Below are 19,489 nucleotides of genomic sequence, written 5' to 3' on the forward strand. Positions count from 1 at the left end.
TTGTGGAATATTCTCAAGCATGCCTATACCCTCTATCTGAAGATCCTTTTGATAGTCTGGTTTGCAATAAATTAATCCACGAATTGGACAACCTTCATATAATCTATGATGTGAAGAAACTTGAGCAGACGCAACCATTGAATCAGGTTCATGACTATCGGCTTGAAAATCACCTGTAGAAATACACTCATCTAAAAACAAAGGATTGAGGTACACATTTTCACCATAGGAGAAGTCATCATTTGAAGCCTTCAAACACCAATCTGGAATACAATCATTATGAGAATTAACTTCATTGGCTTCCTTCATTAGATCATCCATTACCTCATTTATCTTTGCATTCTTGGTGCAGTTTCCAAAACTATCCTCTTGAATAAGGATGTCTTCTTGATCCAAATATTCAAAAGAAGGATTTCTTTGAACCTTGAATACTTCATAAGGCATAGATTGCAATTCCATCAAGATAGGGACATTTGTTGATATTCCTACTTGGATTTCGTCTTCAACCTGCTCACAGACGTTTGTATTACTTTTTGTGTTCTCTTGTCCCAATGACTCCTCTTTATCACACTCTTCATGGAATTTAAAAACTTCATAGTCAGGTGGCATGTATGATAAGGAGTGAATGCTTGATGGTTCAACTTCTTTCACTTGAGGCTGATCTAGAAATTCATTAAAAGTGTCCATTTTTGAAGATAACGAATATCTCTGCAAACTTTTACCTATGGTTGCTTCGTCATTGGTCATATCTGTACAAGGTTGTCCACTAGATATCATACCTTTGATTTCCTCGGAAAAGTTTTCATCTTCCACTGTTAGTGATGGATGAATGAGAATATCCTCTCCATATAGAAAGTCATTATCGGAAGAATTGAGACACCAAGTTGGAATGAAGACTTTAGGAGATTCATCTTTACCCCTCTCCTCTTCACCATTTTCTTGAAGCTTGAGCTGCATGGAAGTCTTGAAATCATTTATTCCTCCTTCAAGCTTTTTGTTTTCAGGTTCATGGAAGACTTCGTCCTTGCTATGGTGATCTTCATAATGCTCATGGCATACAGGAACACAATCTTCTTTTTCTTCTTCACACACTTCATCTTGATCTTTCTTTTGACATATATCTTTATGAGCTAATATGGCTTCATCTTCCTTAACACATGCATAATGTGATGGATCTTTTTCAAAACTTGGATTACGAGACATCTCATCAGGAGCGTGCACATCTTCAAGGAAACAATTTTCTCCTTCTTTTTGTTTAATCTCTTGCAATGTTTGAAGCAGAGAAGGATGTACTTTGGCATGATCAAGTTTCCTATTTCCATTGAAGCTTTTCAAAAATTGGATATGTGAATCATCGAGAATCTGATTTTGTTGCGAAATGGGTGGAGGATGAGCATTGACATTATTATCCATTGTTTTTTCAAGAATACAGTCACGAGCAAAAATTTTGTTCTCTCTTCCATCTTTTTCCTCAATCTTTTGCAGAGTCTGAAGTAGAGAAGGATTAATTTTATGAGGATCAAGTTTATTTCCAGTGTTGAATCTCTTCAAGAAGTTGACTTGTTCGGGATCATCATGACTTTGATTCTATTGAGCAATTGATATCGGAGAAAGATCACTTTTGTCTTCATCTTTCTTGATTGTTGTGGATCTAGGTAAATGATCACAAGCAAGAAAACCGATCTCCTTTCCATCCTTTTCTTCAATATCTAGAAACACTTGACATAAAGCAGGATGAACCTTATCAGGAGTAAATTGCATGCCACCATAAAAGTTCTTTAGGAATTCAACTTGTATGGGCTCATCAAGAACTTGCTTCTTTTGATATATGATATATATAGTCTTCATCATCACTTTCACTGTCACTTTCCAACTTTCCTTTGTACCAAACCATTGTTCTAAATTCGATCTTTCAGACAGGGTCGCCAACCTTCATTCTGAAGAAGGTACCTTGAAATTTCTGAGGAACAAAGCACACTGGTAGTTCGCTCCCTAGCAGAGTCGCCAAAAATCTGTTGGTAAACAGATTTGTCACTGCGGTTGTTGCACACTATGAGATGTCGCCTATCTGAAGCATTATGTCAAACAATTTGATGCATTGTCTATAATTCCACACTTACATTTCTTCAATCAAGGAATTTCCTTATATCTCTTAAAGTTCACAGTCAAATTGTTCCACATGTTGTCCTGTACTCCCACATTTTGCATGTATGAATACCAGTATATTTGCAACAATGACATCCAACAAAAACTCGATTCTGCTATGTTGGCTCAGATGCTCACTCTATTGGCCATGTCTCCACTAGATTGGCTCTGTTACTGGTGAATCCACGAGATCTACTGCTGGTTTTTTTAGTGCTTTGTATCCATTAGTCTAATATTTACCTCCTCCTCGATAAAATGCCACTATTTTATCCCTCCCATGTGTGCTGCTCATACACATCAGCGGTGCTTATGATTCGCATCTAACAAAAATCATTAATCTTTGGCGCTTTGATGTATCCATTACTTGTTCCAAAAGTTTTTCAAACTATATTACCTGCCAAAAATCTCCCGATCAGAATGGTTTGATTGATATTTGCAGCCTGTTTGAAGTTTCTTATTGAATGCTAGCAGAACTTGGGTAAGCGATGCAGTTTCACCAACCCTTGTTCCCTCGACTGCTAAACTAACAGAGTCTCGGGAATTTATCACCGCCATTAAGTGCCTTCAACTAATATACCTCCTTCAATAACTATTTGTCAGTCGTTGGGGCAACTACAGCTATAATATATAGTGGCTGTCTATCTCGTCCCTTCGGTGGATGCCCCTTGGTCTGGTTGTCATCCCAGATATATATATATATATAAGGGGGGTGTGGCTTTCCCATTCGGCTTTGATCCTGTTGAATTCGTTAGCTTGAAAGTTTCAAACGTCTTTTAATAGATGCATTTCATGCCTCCCACGATGCATTTCATGCTTCCCACGATGCATTCATGTCTGCCATGCGATTTGGTCAAACAGTTCACATGCGTTGTCATACGTATATGCCATGAGACCACGTTTGTTTGAGGGATTTTGCCAAAGTTTTATATGCGCTGCCATGCGTGGTATTCATGAGACCACGTTTCTTTGAGGGATTTTATCAAACAATTAACACGTGCCATTTATGCTGCCACGTTGCCATCTTAATCTGCCAAAACAGTTTAGTCAAACAATTCACAAGCTTTGTCCATGATTTCACATTTCCTTCGGGCATTCACGTGAATATTAACGTGAGCATTTCTAATTACAATGGCCTGGAGGAAGATTATGTTCTCTTGAAGTATTTTGTCAACTATCTCACAGCTTGTTAATGTATTATCTAACACCTCACGGACCTACACGAGATCACATTCCTTTGTAACATTTCCTCAAACACATACAATTGCTTCCTCATTTGCATATAGTGGGACGACATGTCTGAGGCATTTAGTCAAACAGTTTGCTGCCTTGTTAGCAACTTCACCAGTTCACGTGGATTGCCTGTGCTCTCCCTATGCCCATGGTCTGCATTTTGTAGATATCCAGCAATCATTGCTTTTCATGAGACCACATTTCTTTGAGGAATTATGTCAAACTATTCACGTGTGTTGTTTGTGCTTCCATGATGTGCATTCATGTCGATCAAAGCAGCTGCAACTTCAACATCTGGTGAAACCATTTACCTTCAACGCATTGATGAATGTTCATAACCTGTTGTTTGAAGCTCGTTTTTTTAAATTCGTATGAAAGAGGTTAAGAATGCTCAATTTTTGAGCATTTCTAACCTCTTGACAAAGTGGGACCCGCAAGGTTAAGAAACGAGGTTAGAAATGCTCAATTTTTGAGCATTCTTAACCTTTTTGTGATAGGTTAGAAATACGGGTTAAAAATGCTCAAAAAGTGAGCATTTCTAACCTTTTTGACAAAAGGTTGAAAAATGAGGTTAAGAATGCTCAAAAATTGAGCATTTCTAACCTCCCGCTTCAACGAACAATCGAGTACATCTTGGAAACCATTGGCCACTGAGAGGAATCAAGGAAGAATGCAATCAATATTTTTAAACAAGTTTTTATCGCAAATGACCGGACTTATTAAAATAATTTAAAATATTAAATTATTATTTGAAAATTAATTTAAATATTTTAAATTTATTGCTTTGGCTGGGAAAAATGGCATAACTTTCAAACGGTAAGGAGTTAGGTCTTGAAATTTGAAACACGCGTCAACGGTAGGGAAATAGATCCACACAATTATTTATGCCTCATGACGAAACCTTAAATGAGATATTTTAATCATTTGGGGACAACAGACACCGAAAATTGAAAGTTTAAAATATGACAAAGTTTAAACTGGGTTCAGGTGAAAGTTGGACATGTGATACAAAATGATATTTAGATCCTGACTGTCAACTGGTTTCTCCCAATTTGTGGTAATTTTCAAAATTCTTCCATTTTTCGTATTTTGGCTGACAATGACCTTGGATTGCGTGTTCACTGTTTACACATAACACCCATTGGAGCTTTACTCGACATTGAGAGTGATTTGAAGTTCAAATTTTAGATAGGCCAAATATGGGGGCAACATAATTACAGCAGAATTGAAATCCCCTAACTGGGTAAGCTCTAACAAGCTCGGTTACTTCTTAAATCCTCTAACAAGGTGGTCCATTAGCTTGGATTCTCAAACTCTCTACCGAGGTTACTCCTAACAGGGTATTTGCTTTTTATCAAGGCATTCGTAAAATCCCTTAACCGGGTGATTCCTAACAGAATCAGTTTTTAACAGGACTTATTGTAAAAGCTTTAACATGCTTGGCTCCTAACAAGGCAAACTTCATAAGAGTTCAGATAGCTATCTTGTGAGTCTCATCTCACCGTGGTTTTTACCAATTTGGGTTTTCCACGTATAAACATTTGTGTCATGTGGTGAATGTTTTTGTGGTTATGGTCTTATTTGTTGATTTGATTAACTACTTAACTATTCTGATAAGGCATGATAATCGAAATCATTAAAAGATGAAGTATGTTGATGTTTACAAGTTGAATGATGTTTACTGTTAAGTTGGTATAACAGTTAACCGGTTGATGTTGACTATTCTTATGAGTATTGATCTTGATAGTGATATTTTGTTGATAAGTTTACTTTGTGTGATTGAGTTTGAGTTTGGGAAGTTTGTATCAGTTTCTTAGTTTATTGATTCACCCCCCGTTTCAGTAATCTACCGGATACTTGTTCTTTCATCATACCATCAATTGGTATCAGAGCTTCTCAGGTCCTCTTAAATCTAAAAGCCTAACAACTTGAGGAAAAGATCTTGTAGATCACGATGAAGAAGGAAGGTCCGAAGTTCAACAAAGATAACTATAGGATATGGAGCGACAGAATGAAGATTTACATGAAGAGTCTGGGAAGTCAGTATTGGGATCATGTAGAAACTCAGTATGTTGCACCTACTGGAACTCTGACTGATGATCAGAAGAAAGAACAGCAAGAAAATCATCAAGCACTGGAGGCTATTATCAGTTCCTTGTCTGATGCTGAATATGTAGATGTTCATGGTCTTGAAACTGCATATGAAGTATGGAAAAAACTTGAGATTTATAGCGGTGATGAACATGTTAAGATTGCTAAAGAAGAGAGCCTAAGAGGAAAGTTTGATGACATGAGAATGTTCGAAGGTGAGAATATCCAGCAGTATGGTCAAAGGATAAAAGAGATAGTTGGTGAAATAAAGAGTGCAGGAGGGAAAGTGGAAGATGCCACAGTAATCAGTAAGGTACTGAGAACCCTGCTACCGGTCTATGCTATCCAAGTTGCAGCTATTCAGGAGCTGAAGTCCATTGACAAAAATAAGGTAACTCTTGACTCTATCATTGGCAAACTTACTGCTTTTAAATTAAACGGTTATGATGGTAGTGTACAAAAATTAGAATCTGCATTCAGAGCTTCTGTCTCTAACCCATCTGGGAGAAAAAGTAGAGATACGTGCCATGGCTATGAATCTAGATCCAACAAAGATGCTAATGATGAAGACAGTTTAGTGGAGCTTGAAGCATTGTTGGCAAAACGACTTCCTAGAGGCACTGGGAAATATAGAGGTAAACTACCTTTAAAGTGTTTTGAATGCAACAAGATTGGTCATATAGCAGCTAATTGTCCTAATGGTGAAAATGAACACGAGAGAGACAAATTCAAGAAGTATAAGGGTAAAGGCAAGAGAGATTGTCTTATAGTGGTTGACAGTGGTATCACTGATGAAGAATTTGATGATGATGCTAGTGAAGATATTGTGTTTGTAGCAATTAAGGAAGAGATATCAGATCAGAAGGCATTAGTGTCCAGGATGGATAACTTTGATGATTGGATCATTGATAGTGGTTGTTCACATCATATGACTGGTGATCGGAGCAAATTTCTTTCCTTGAAAGAATTTGATGGCGGTGTTGTCAGATTTGGCAATGACTCGCCCTGCATGGTTAAAGGTAAGGGAGATATTTCTCTTAATGGGAAGAGTAGTGTTGACGATGTCTATTGGGTTGAAGGTCTAAAGCACAATCTTTTGAGTGTGGCACAACTTAATGATAAAGGATACCCACTGGAGTTTAGAAATGGTATGTGCAAAATCTTTGACAACAAAGGTGACTTGATTGCAACCGGGAAACAAACCAGAGGTAATCTGTTTCATCTTAATACTAAAGTTAGCAACTGTTTGATTGCAAAGATAGATGATTGCTGGCTTTGGCATAGGAGATTTTGTCATATAAACTTTGATAACATTGTTAAAGTGAGCAAATCCAAGACAGTAAGAGGTTTGCCTCAGCTAGACAAATTGGTTAATGCTTTTTGTAAAGAATGTTAATTAGGAAAGATGACTTCAACTTTCAAGAGCAAGTCCTTCTCAGCAGAGCACTTGTTAGATTTGGTTCATACAGATCTATGTGGACCGATAAGAACAAGAAGCATTCAAGGTGACATATATTTCATGATCTTCACTGATGATTGTTCAAGGATGATGTGGGTCACATTCTTGAAGGACAAGAATGAAGCTTTTGGTAAGTTCAAGGCATTCAGGGCCTTAGCTGAGAAAGAGAGTGGCAAAAAGATAGAATGTTTGAGAACAAATCAAGGCGGTGAATTTACTTCTGTGGAATTCACTAAGTACTGTGATGAGAATGGTATCAAACGATAGCTTTCTGCACCAAGGACACCACAATAGAATGGTATCGCAGAGAAGAACAACTGGTCAGTGATTGAAGCTGCTAGGACAATGTTGATACAAGGAGGTGTAGCGAAAACATTTTGGAAAGAAGCTGTAAGTACAACTGTCTACACAATGAACCGAGTTCTGATGAAAAGAGGTAAGGACAAGACCCCTTATGAATGTTGGTATGGAAGATCACCTGATGTTAGCTATTTTAAGATATTTGGAAGCAAATGTTTTATTAAGAGAGGTGATTACATTAGCAAGTTTGAAGCTAAGAGTGATGAAGGCATATTTCTTGGCTATTCCACCAAGAGTAAAGCCTACAAATGCTTCAACAACCGGATACAGAGAATTGTTGAGAGTGCTGATGTTCGTGTAGATGAATATCTTGAAGTCTCAAAGGGAACCAGTTCAGAGAAAAATGATGAAGATCCTTGCATTTTGCTTTTGGAGCCTGAAACTGTTAAATCAGAAACCGATAAAGCAAATTTTGATGCACTTGTTCAACCAGAACAAATAAATTCAGAAGAAGATGATAATGAAGAAGCTGAACCTGAAGAGAATGATCATATTATTCCTAGATATGTGAGACTGAATCACAATCCTGAGCAGATTATTGGGGATAAGGATGCTGGAGTACTAACTAGAAGGAGAATAAGAGAGAACTCTTGCATGATCTCCACCATTGAACCAAGAAGTGCTAAGGAGGCATTTGGTGATGATCATTGGGTTAAAGCTATGGAGGAGGAATTGGATCAAATTGAGAAGAACAACACTTGGACCCTGGTACCTGTTGACGTGTATTTTGTACACAATCAAACATAGAATAAAATACCCAAGGGTACCTTATCCTCTCTTGAGTAAAGCCTCTGATTGTTGAAGATATCGCGAAAAAGGATCAATCAGGATGACTCCAAGGTTCTTGTATGTAGGGTCTCTACGTGTGGATAAGCTCTTTGTGGTATGATGTGATTTGCTGGAATCACAAGGGGACTTACATTTGATGCCTGAACTTTTGATTTGCTTTGAATATTGCTGGAACACAGGATTTTCACTAGCTTAGATTTGAAAAAAGGAAAAAAGATGAGGGCGAGGAAAGGATCTAATCCTAACACTAAGAATGTAAGAGCAATGAATGATCTTTGATGAAATTCTAACTAAGTCTTGTTTTGACATCATAGGAACATCTCCACAAGGTTAGTGCGATCTTCGAAGGAAAGCTTTATGATGTTCAAATCATCACTGCAGGCATAGACACCATCAGGTTGATGCATATCGATGAAGAAGCGACAATTGAAGTTAAGCTTAAGCTGAATGATTCCAGTTGACTACACAAGGCGAGTCTGCAATCAACAAACTGCTAGTAGTATGGATATACGAATTTCACCATCAATCAAGCACATTTCTTCCACTCATCTAATCATAAAATCAAACACGAGAAGTATAAAGACCATGCAAATTGTCGAATCAACCCATAAATTTCACCATTTCTTCAATGAAGTTACAAGTCTTTTACAACAACATCTTGGCAACAGTCTTTGCCTTCTCTCTCTACTCTACTCTAATTGCTATTCTATCAACTATATTCTAACTCTTCCAACTATCTTCTAACTCTCTAACTGCTTCAACTATTTACATACTATCTCTAATTGCCTTTACAAAATGAAGAGTCGGGGTTTATATAGTGCCCTCAATACAATTCGATGGCTAAGATCAATTTGAGATCAATGGCCAAGATTTTACAATGAAAACCCTAATTAGGGTTTGTTACAATCATTACATAACATTTAATGCTTGACCAATGAAATAATTGTATTGCTTGGACACATGTCTCCTCTGAAAAAATCGACCAATGGATAGCCGGGGTAGGTACATCGGAGTTCGTGCCACCTTCCATGAGTTAGGTACATTGAATCTGGAAATGCTGAGGTGGACCACACTGACTGGAGAAGTGATGACTAGGATGCCACCTTGTCTGACACTTGTAACTTGGTAAATATTCAACTTGGTGTTGTTGAGAAGCTAGCTTTAATTAATTCATCTGGAACTATTTGCTTCTTCAACGAACCCTTGTTCTAACTTCTTGTGTCCTTGATGTGCAGGATGATGATGTACCTCGCCTTGTAATACTGGATTGGAGAAGGTCGCCCTTGATGACGTTAGTCCAAAGAAGGCCGTCCTTGTCGATGCTAGGCTGGAGGAGGTCGCCCTTGTCCTTGCTTGACCGTCCTTGATCTGGCTTGATTTTCCTTGAGGAGAGTCTTCCGACTTGTGGATCTTTCGAGCTTGGGAGTCGCCATCTTGGTACCTACACAACATTTCAAAATTAGTAATATATCTTTGAAAAAATTAAACTTTAAAAGGAAGATTCAAGATTTTAATTAGGAAACTTCATGATAAATCTTGAGTTATCATTTCCTAATTTAGGATTTTCAAAGCAAAATTTAAATCTTCAAAAATGGTGCCAAGGTGATTACGCCATACCTCCACTTGGGAATTAATTCTAAAAAATGATGCAAAAATAGGAGAATTCGCTAGGCAAAATGTAGATCAAGACTCCCTTTAGCAAAATGCGCCCCCTTTAGCTTGGAAAAGAACTCCATCTTCCACTAGCTTCTTCAAGATCTGGAAATTCGCCTTCAAATACCTTCAAAACATCTGGAATTTATCCTCCAATCTAGCAAGAAATACGCCTCTCCAATAGCCTTCAAGATGAATTTCGCCCTTCTTAGTCTCCACTCCTGGTAGAAATTCGCTCCTCAAATTGCTCTTCCAAATCGCACTTGAAATGATGAGTGAATGATTTGAATAATGAAAAACATGCCTCAAATATATAGAGCGCTCACCATTTTATTTCCATGGGCCGACTTGGAAAAATAGGCCAAAAGATAAATAAAAATTAATAAAAGAAGAGGCCGACTTGATAAAAACATTAAATAATACCCCAAGCGCTCCAATTTTATTTTATTTTTTAAAATAATAATAATTAATTTTAAATGCCTTTATAATTAAAAAATTCGATTTTTTTTAGGCTCAAAATTAATTATTAAATACCATGCGCTTTTATTAAATGTCAATTTAATTTTTAAAATATCCTGGTGTTCTAGCGAAATTGGTATTTAATGTAATTTGAAGGATATTTGGCGCCCAATCATGAAAAATAATGGCTATTAACAAGATCGCTCTGGTCCCTTGGTGAGGGACAGGAGCGATCTCATTCTAGACCTCACACTTCTTGTTTTTACGTCCAAGACCTCATTTTTGACGTCCAAGATGGCATTTTTACTTAGAAGTTTGAGTTCAATTTATTCGATCTTTGAAATGAGTGCACTTTAAAGCATTTTCACCCTGGTCCCTTGGTGAGGCACAGGAGCTATTTTGCATATCCAAGCTTATCCGTCCTTTGTTAGCCTTCCAAATTATATTCAATGGATAAATCATGTTTTCCTTGGTCTCTTCAAATCATAAAATTGTCTTGATCCTGCAAGAACAGTGCAAATTTGAAATTCAAGCTCCGGTCCTTCAGTGAGGGACGGGAGCACTTTTGCAATTACAAGCCAATTCGTCCTTTGCTAGCTTCGAAAATTATCTTCAACGGATTGATTGCGTCTTCCTTCACCCACCTCAAACATAAAACTTGTTTTTCTCTTGCCCGAATCTTGTCTTGAGGGAAAATCGCTCTGGTCCCTTGGAGAGGGACAGGAGCGCCCCAGCCAGTCACCTTGGTCCCTTGGAGAGGGACAGGGGCGAACTTGTTACTTAGGCCGATTTTCTTCATTGTGGCGTACTTAAGTTATATTCAACGGGCAAAACATACTTCCCTTGACCTCCTCAAATCGCGAAACCACTTAAATCTTGCAAGGATAATGCGAAATTGGAATTCAAGCTCCGGTCCTTCAGTGAGGGACAGGAGCGATTTTTGCTCTCAGGGCCAAATCTTTTTACTTTTCACTTCAAATTTCCTTCGCTGAGGAAAATATCATCTCTTTACACGCCATGAATAAAAGTTCAAGTCCAAACAAGGTCTAAAAATGTGTATATGAATAAAATCGCTCTGGTCCCTTGGTGAGGGACAGGAGCGAATTTACCTTTCTAGACAAATACTCCATCATTTCATCGTCCTTAATCAAGTCTGGATGCTCTATCACGTTCATTTTGTCCTCCATCATGCCTTTGATGTCTCAATTTGTCCAAACAAGGTCAGGAATGACTCCACTAAGCTTTTTCGCTTTGGACCCTTGGTGAGGGACAGGAGCGATTCGCCTTGGACCCTTGGAAAGGGACAGGAGCGAAATTCGCTCTGGATCCTCAGTGAAGGACAGGAGCGAAATTTGACTTTTTGAACTCTCTATCAGGATAATTTTTATGGAATATAACATTTAAGTATAAGTGACAAAATGTCACTTATACTTTAAGTTATATTCCATATATACTTTCAGGATGTTTGAGAGTGGTTTCAGGCCTCCAGGAGTTATATTGCAAAATCTAGTTTTTTGAGGTTTTTCAGTTTCCAGACTTAGTCAAATTCAGGATCAGGGCATTCCAGACTTAGCCAAATTTCAGGATCAAGACTTTCAAACTTAGCCCAAATTTCAGGACATTCCAGACTTAGCCAAATTTCAGAATCAAGACATCACTCAAGCCGGACTTGCTTATCCATGTGATCACCTGGGCGACACTCAAAATGCAAAGGCTAGCTAACAAAACCCTAAAAGACCAAAAAAAACAAACCCTAAAAAGCAAAAAAGCAAGGGTCCCCATTTGCAATGGGGCGATGTGTGAAAACGTCACAACAGTACCCTGACCGGTAAATAAGAATGTTATAGGTACTAAATGGGTATACAGAAACAAGTTAAATGAAAATGGTGTTGTAGTTCGCACCAAGGCAAGATTAGTCTGCAAGGGTTATGCGCAAGAAGAAGGAGAAGATTATGGCGAAACTTTTGCACCAGTAGCAAGACTGGAAGGTGTCAAAACTTTACTTGCATTTGCAGCCCATAAGAAGTTCAAGGTATACCAGATGGATGTTAAGTCTGCATTTTTGAATGGGATATTGGAAGAAGAGGTATACATAAAGCAGCCAGATGGTTATACTTTGACAGATGAGAAAGACATGGTATGCAGATTGCATAAAACTTTGTATGGATTAAAGCAGGCACCCAGAGCATGGTATGAAAGACTTCATACACATCTAATGAAGATAGGCTTTGCAAGAACCAGTGATGATAGTAATATTTATCTCAAGTCTGAAGGAGATGAAATACTGGTCAGTGAAGTATTTGTTGATGATATTAGTTTTGGAGGTAATGATGTCATGAGCAACAGTTTTGCAGATGAAATGAAAAATGAATTTGAAATGTCTTTAGTAGGGGAAATAAATTTTTTCATAGGCTTGCAAATACAACAAATGAAGAATGGTATTTTCATTACACAATCTAAGTATGTGAAAGAGGTTTTGAAGACTTTTGGCATGAGTGACTGTAAACCAGTTGGAACTCCAAAGGTTACAAGTTGTAAGTTGTCCAAGGAAGATGAATCTAAGTCTGTTGATGAAAAGGAATACAGGTCAATGATTGGCAAATTACACTATGTTGTTCACAACAGACCGGATATTGACCATGCGGTTGGTATATTTGCAAGATTCTAGAAGAATCCAAAGGAAACACATCTGATTGCAACCAAGAGAATTTTTTAGATATTTGAAAGGTGCTATTGGCTATGGATTATGGTATCCATATGGAGGAAACTTTGATTTGAAAGTGTACACAGATGCTGATTGGGCAGGAAATGTTGACGACTGGAAAAACACTACCGGTGGAGCATTTTTTCTTGGAGGAAGGCTTGTTTCATGGAGTAGTAAGAAGCAGAGTTGTACTTCACAATCTATTGCTGAAGCTGAGTATGTTGCAGCTTATATGAATTGCACACAGGCTATTTGGATGAGGCACATTTTGGAAGGTTTCAAGATGAAAATCTCAGAACCTATAAAGATTTTATGTGATAATACAAGTGCCATAAATATTTCTAAGAATCCTGTTTTGCTTTCACGCACGAACCAAGCACATTGAATTGAAGTATCACTTTTTGAGGGAAAAAGTTCAAAGTAAAGATGTTATCTTAGAGCATGTTTTCACCAAGGAACAACTTGCAGATATCTTTACCAAACCTCTGCCTAAGACTACATTTGAGTGTCTTAGAAGTCAACTAGGGGTTGTACCCCTTCATGAAGTTAGTTGAGCATGATGCTGATTGCATCAGTCCTTGAATCACTTGCAAAATCTTAGAAGGATTGATGTAGGAGTGGATGTATTCCACAGGGGGAGCATCTAGTTGCAGTATGTTGTTGATGCACAGTGAAAATTTGCAATTACATGTTTTACTTTCAATTTGGCATTGCTGTCAAAGGGGGAGAAGAATTAAGTGATTAGGAGAAGAATTATGTGATTGGCAAGGGAAACCAGCGACAGGCTGAAGATAGACAGAGCATGGTGAATACTTGGTAATGTAAACCAGGATTCCTATTCACCAATCATAGCAACAATCGGAGGCGTTGATCTTTGTATTGCCATCAATGCCAAAGGGGGAGATTGTTGGCATTTGCATGGAGATTGCATTAATGATATGTTATGTTGTCATTGATGTCAATTGAACCGGTAATGGTATTTATAATATTGCTGATATTGTTGTTATTGATATTGTCTTGTAACCGGTAGGAAGAGCTTTGAGGAAGATGTTGTAAACCGGTAAATCGGTGTATAAGGTTAAACCCTTTCTATGCAATGTAACCGGTAAACCCTACTAGTTGTTTTGTTAAACCCTAACTGATTAAGTTTGCTGAAATGGTTATGTTGGTTTATCAATGACTGAGCGGTAATGATGGTGACACGTGTGGTCATTGTATGAGGATATGTTCAGATTGTTTTGGTGCATTTGTTTGATTGTCTAGGGAATGAGCAAAGCGGATTGCATCTAATGCAAAGCGCGTGATGAGTTACAAGTCCGATGAAGCGGTTGGAATTTTCTTGAAGAATGTGTACAAATTGTTATGTAAATCCAACGGTCACACTTGTACCGACTTGTTTGTAATCTCTATGAGAGAATTAGGTTTTTGTTGTGTTACCGACCTAATTGATTTGTATTTAAGGTCGATGAAGTTGTTTTGTAAAAGTTGTTGGCAAGGTGTTGGCAGAAATCAGTTGAGTGTGTGGTTGCCTAACCGGAGAATGAATTTGTAGTTTGAGTAAAGGCAGATTGAAGCTTAAAAGGATCTGATCAAGCAAATGTAGTGCTATTCAGACAGATCAAGAAAAACCTGTTGTCTTCTAACAATTACAGCAGAATTGAAATCCCCTAACCGGGTAAGTTCTAACAAGCTTGGTTACTTCTTAAATCCTCTAACAAGGTGGCCCATTAGCTTGGATTCTCAAACCCTCTACCGAGGTTACTCCTAACAGGGTATTTGCTTTTTATCAAGGCATTTGTAAAATCCCTTAACCGAGTGATTCCTAACAGAATCAGTTCTTAACAAGACTTATTGTAAAAGCTTTAACATGCTTGGCTCCTAACAGGGCAAACTTCAGAAGAGTTCAGATAGCTATCTTGTGAGTCTCATCTCACCGTGGTTTTTACCAATTTGGGTTTTCCACATATGAACATTTGTGTCATGTGGTGAATGTTTTTGTGGTTATGTTCTTATTTGTTGATTTGATTAACTACTTAGCTATTCTGATAAGGCATGATAACCGGAATCATTGAGAGATGAAGTATGTTGATGTTTACAAGTTGAATGATGTTTACTGTTAAGTTGGTATAACAGTTAACCGGTTGAGTATTCTTATGAGTATTGATCTTGATAGTGATATTTTGTTGATAAGTTTACTTTGTGTGATTGAGTTTGAATTTGGGAAGTTTGTATCAGCTTCTCAGTTTACTGATTCACCCCCCCTCTCAGTAATCTACCGGATACTTGTTCTTTCATCATACCATCAATCACTTGTTAGACTGTACAAATGCTTTCTTGGATCTGTACTTGCCACGCTTAAGGATGGAAATCTTTTCAGTCTTTGTGACATTTGTAAACTAAATTTTTTTGATTGCTCTTTCTTTCATTGCAAGTAATTCTTGGCGTTTTGTGTTTTCTTGCTTGATCATCTCTTCATAACTTGAAAGTCTTATTAAAGTCTGTTGGTGCAAGACAATCACTGAAGTATCTCCTATCATGGTGGCAGTCTTTCCAATGTTCTTGTCCCAGTTCTTGAATGACTGCTCCAGGTAGGACATGAATCTGTTCAAACAAAAGACTGACATCTGCAAGATATGATTGACTTAGGTTTTCCTGAAAGGCTGCTTTAAGTTAGGATCAAAGGGGATGCCTGGACATCCACTGTAACACTCATTTCCAGTCATGAAACATCAAGAATCTTTGGAGTGGGACTTGACTTCTTAGCACTGTTAGGGTTATACTTGTTTGAGATTGTGGCAGTTGAATCCTTATGTTGGTCAGCATAGATAGCTGATTGTGTAAGCTTCCTTGTCAAGGGGGCATGATAAACTTAAAGAATGCTATGTGTTTATCCATCAGTCCCTTCAACATCATGGGACTTACCTACTGTGGTTGCTTCTCGTAACTACTGGCAACACTACAAACCTGGAAAACTCTTCCACATACAGCCTACTATATGTATAAACCAGTTGAGCTATAGGCTGAGCAACTGAAATCTACAAAATTACTTCACAAAATGCGAGGCTGCTCAAATATTCTCAAAAGTTCAAGGGTTGTGGTGATTGGGGGTACTTGTAAGAGAATGTAAGTAGTTTTAAATCACCCTTATTGCACTATAGCCGCTTATAACTCCAATGGACATGTAGCCAGGTTGCAGTGTAACAATTATGTAGTCAAAATTTACCTACACTGGGTTCAAGGTGGCCCATAAGCTCAGCAAGATTTAACCCTAAACAATGTTTTGAATGGATTTCACAAGCTCAATGAGATGCCAATATCAACCATGATATATACATACATTCTTCCTATGGTATTAAATTTTAATTGGTAAAAAGCGATGGTCAGTTGTGATAAAGTTTCATATTAACTCTTTCAGTCGACCATTAATAGGATCCAATAAAATATGTTCACAATAAGTTATTTTAAAAATCTCAGATCAACCTTCAAATATTATAAAGTCTTGCTGCACATAAAAACAGAGCATTTGTTGGGATACAAATTGGTGAAATCTTTGCCATGGCCATTGGGTCTTTCTTTTCTCATTTACCTTTGTTATCCTTTTCTGAAAACAGGTGAACAGTGCAGCTGAGCACTGGTGAATAAGCAGGGCCCAAGGAACGGGAGGGGATTGAATCCTCAACTTTGAAATCATAGTTGTAGCCTTGTAGGGAACCATTAAGTTAGCAAACGAAAATGCACACACGAAAGCATGTACAGTTGTCATGGCATGCGTGTTCATTTAACACTAATACTATATCCTCTAACACCACTAAGATGAAATAAAAAGAAATGTGGGTATACCGTATACCTATGCCATAGACCTATCTCACCTACTCTAAATAAATTTGGGTTGTTGACCAAAAAATTATTTAGGTTTTTTTTTTCTTCCTAATCCATGCTCCACTTAATAAGCTAATATAAATATTTTGTACCACACAATGTATAATTTTCATTAGTAACAATTTAAGAAAGGGTACTGAAAATTTGGTCTTTTAAGATGTCCAATTGAAGGAGCACTGTATGTTTATGTGTGTGTGTGTGTATACAGTTCATTTTTATTAGGATTTCTGTACTTATAATACTAAATTTCCAATTATTTGTTTGTTTTCTCACCGTATTTTGTTTTGTTCATTGCCTGCATTCCTTCGCAGCATGTTCCACATGGAACAAATGGAGCAGTGACTGTTGCAGGTCTTCTTGCTGCTGCAGCTGGAGGTGCTGTGATAGGGTTGACCTTTGTATTGACAGGTTTATTCACAGCAAGATGTGAAGGCCAGTTAGCATCAAAGCAATTATTAGCATTTCCGATTGCAACTTTTGCAGGACTTTTTGGCAGTGTAGTTGATTCTATATTAGGTGCTACAGTGCAGTATAGCGGGTTTTGTGCTGTGCGAAAGAAGGTAACTTGTATACCTTATTTTCTGGAATTGTTCTGTCGTCCAGCTTTAGACAGTGTATTGATTTCATACTTATTTATATGCACAGGTGGTAGGGAAACCAGGACCAACAGTTAAGAGGATTACTGGGCAAAACATTCTTAGTAATAACGGGGTAAATTTTGTTGCGGTACTAATAACAACTTTGACAACATCTGCTGTTTGTTTGTACGTGTTTTGATCTTTGTCGATACTCCCATTTATTCTACATTTGGCTATGGTGCAATGTTTAGTTGCATCTACTAAATGAAATGTCTTGTTGGCTCAAGTCTCCCCTCGGTAACAATTATGTATAAGCACATTCAAAACTTGGGCACTGCCAACTAGAATCAGGAAATAAGACATCCTGCTTTATATAAATATGAATACATGAGTTACCATGTTTTTGAATGCATAGCTGAGGTTTTGCATTAGTTTGTATTATGTTATTAAATGTTGGTACCGGCATTGATTATTATGCTGTCTTTGGCTGGTAATTTTGGTCCTAAATAATTGGAAAAGGTTCACAACTGTTTCACTACGAATAGATGTAGTGCCATAACCATGCATATTTTCACGCCTAAATGTTTCTATGATGTATGGTAATCACAATGCTGTTTCTCAAGTTGTATCAACTTCCTTGGAAAATTCCATATACACTAGCACAGATCCATCTATATGCTGAAATGTGTTTAACATAATTGAGGTGCCAAACTCCCTCCTTTTACACTGTTACGTTTGCATCTTTGAGTTTTTTTGGATAATTCTTGGTGTGTATCAAATCCATAATTAAGATGGAGTGATGCTAGCTAATATTGGATACATAGCTCTGGCTGCACGTGTTGCATTTGTCTTTGATTCAATTTCTTTTATTATTAAGAGTTACATGTCTATGATAATCCATATTGTAGTTCATTGGGTTATTGGAACACTTCAAGATTGCAATTGTGTTGCGTTTCTTATAGCAATTCAAATACGTAACACTAATGAATGAACACGAAATAGCATGCAGATCACATATACATGAGATACAAGATTTCATGGGAAACCCTTCTAGAAAAAACCCACTAGTAAAGGAAGCAAGCCAAATACAACCAGTCTCTCTAACAGGATTTCAATCTATATATCAATAGTGTACAACCTCTACACAAGTCCGTAACCTTTAGTGAACAACACATAAACTAGGACCAACATAGTCCATTTGTACAAGCAATTAAATATAGTCTTTCTCATATAATTCGAACTTTCTAATTATCTAACTACTACGTAGAATATCAATATGCAAAAGCAAAGCATGACTGTACCATGATGCCAACATGACGCATATTATATCCAACATGGCCTTTCTACAGGGATATGAGTATTGCATATAATTAGTTGTTCGGCGCACATACAAATTCAAAGTTTGTTGATCAACATTACTTGAATCATGTACTTGTCTTCTTGCACTAGTGTCAAACTTTAATTATGCCTTGTGGTAGTAGAAACAAACGCTTTATTGTTTCTAGCCATTTGCAATATTATTGAGCATCCCATAGAACATAACTATGTTCTTAGTATTCATCTCATGCACTTCAACAATGCCTCGTGTGTACTCATGTGTACTCGTATTCTCATACACATTATAGTAACTGATTTGATAAAGATGTGATAGTCAGTTCTTCATCAAATCATTTGTGGTTATATGATATATCCACAACAACATTGGACTAAGATAATCCTTTTCTTCATCAAATCATTTGTGGTTATATGATATATCCACAACAACATTGGACTAAGATAATCCTTAATATTTCATTGGACTAAGATAATCCTTAATATTCAATTGTAATTGTTTAAACTCATTGCAACTGATTGCATAGCACTCTATAACCTTTTACTAGTTTGTGATCAAACACTTAAACATAAACTATAACAAAGTTTGCATAGTCTTTCACTAAGGAATTCTTTATAGATGAATAGCATACCAAAGTTCCAACACTCACCTAGGCACACTAAAAGTCAAATTTGATGTTGGATGTAGAATGAGCCTCTTGTTTTAGATCATTTAAATAAAAGCATATAAACATTTTTATGTCATTTCACATTTTTTTTTCGAGTTTGTTTAAACATTGAAGATAAAGATATAATGTAGCATGTTACACA

At 37.2% G+C, this 19,489-nt stretch overlaps 1 protein-coding gene across 1 annotated transcript in view; it reads left to right on the top strand.

The window, feature by feature from the left end:
• The window catches only part of LOC131078013 (protein PGR), a 77,919-nt gene extending 60,158 nt beyond the window's left edge, over nt 1-17,761 (top strand). The window contains exons 4-5 of the mRNA XM_058015640.2: nt 17,081-17,329; nt 17,415-17,761. Coding sequence (XP_057871623.1) covers nt 17,081-17,329; nt 17,415-17,546 — 381 coding nt within the window. The 3' untranslated portion in view covers nt 17,547-17,761. The remainder of the gene's footprint in view (nt 1-17,080; nt 17,330-17,414) is intronic.
• Nucleotides 17,762-19,489: the final 1,728 nt, after the last annotated feature.

The sequence above is a fragment of the Cryptomeria japonica genome, chromosome 5 (assembly GCF_030272615.1).
Source record: "Cryptomeria japonica chromosome 5, Sugi_1.0, whole genome shotgun sequence".
NCBI classification, from domain to species: domain Eukaryota; kingdom Viridiplantae; phylum Streptophyta; class Pinopsida; order Cupressales; family Cupressaceae; genus Cryptomeria; species Cryptomeria japonica.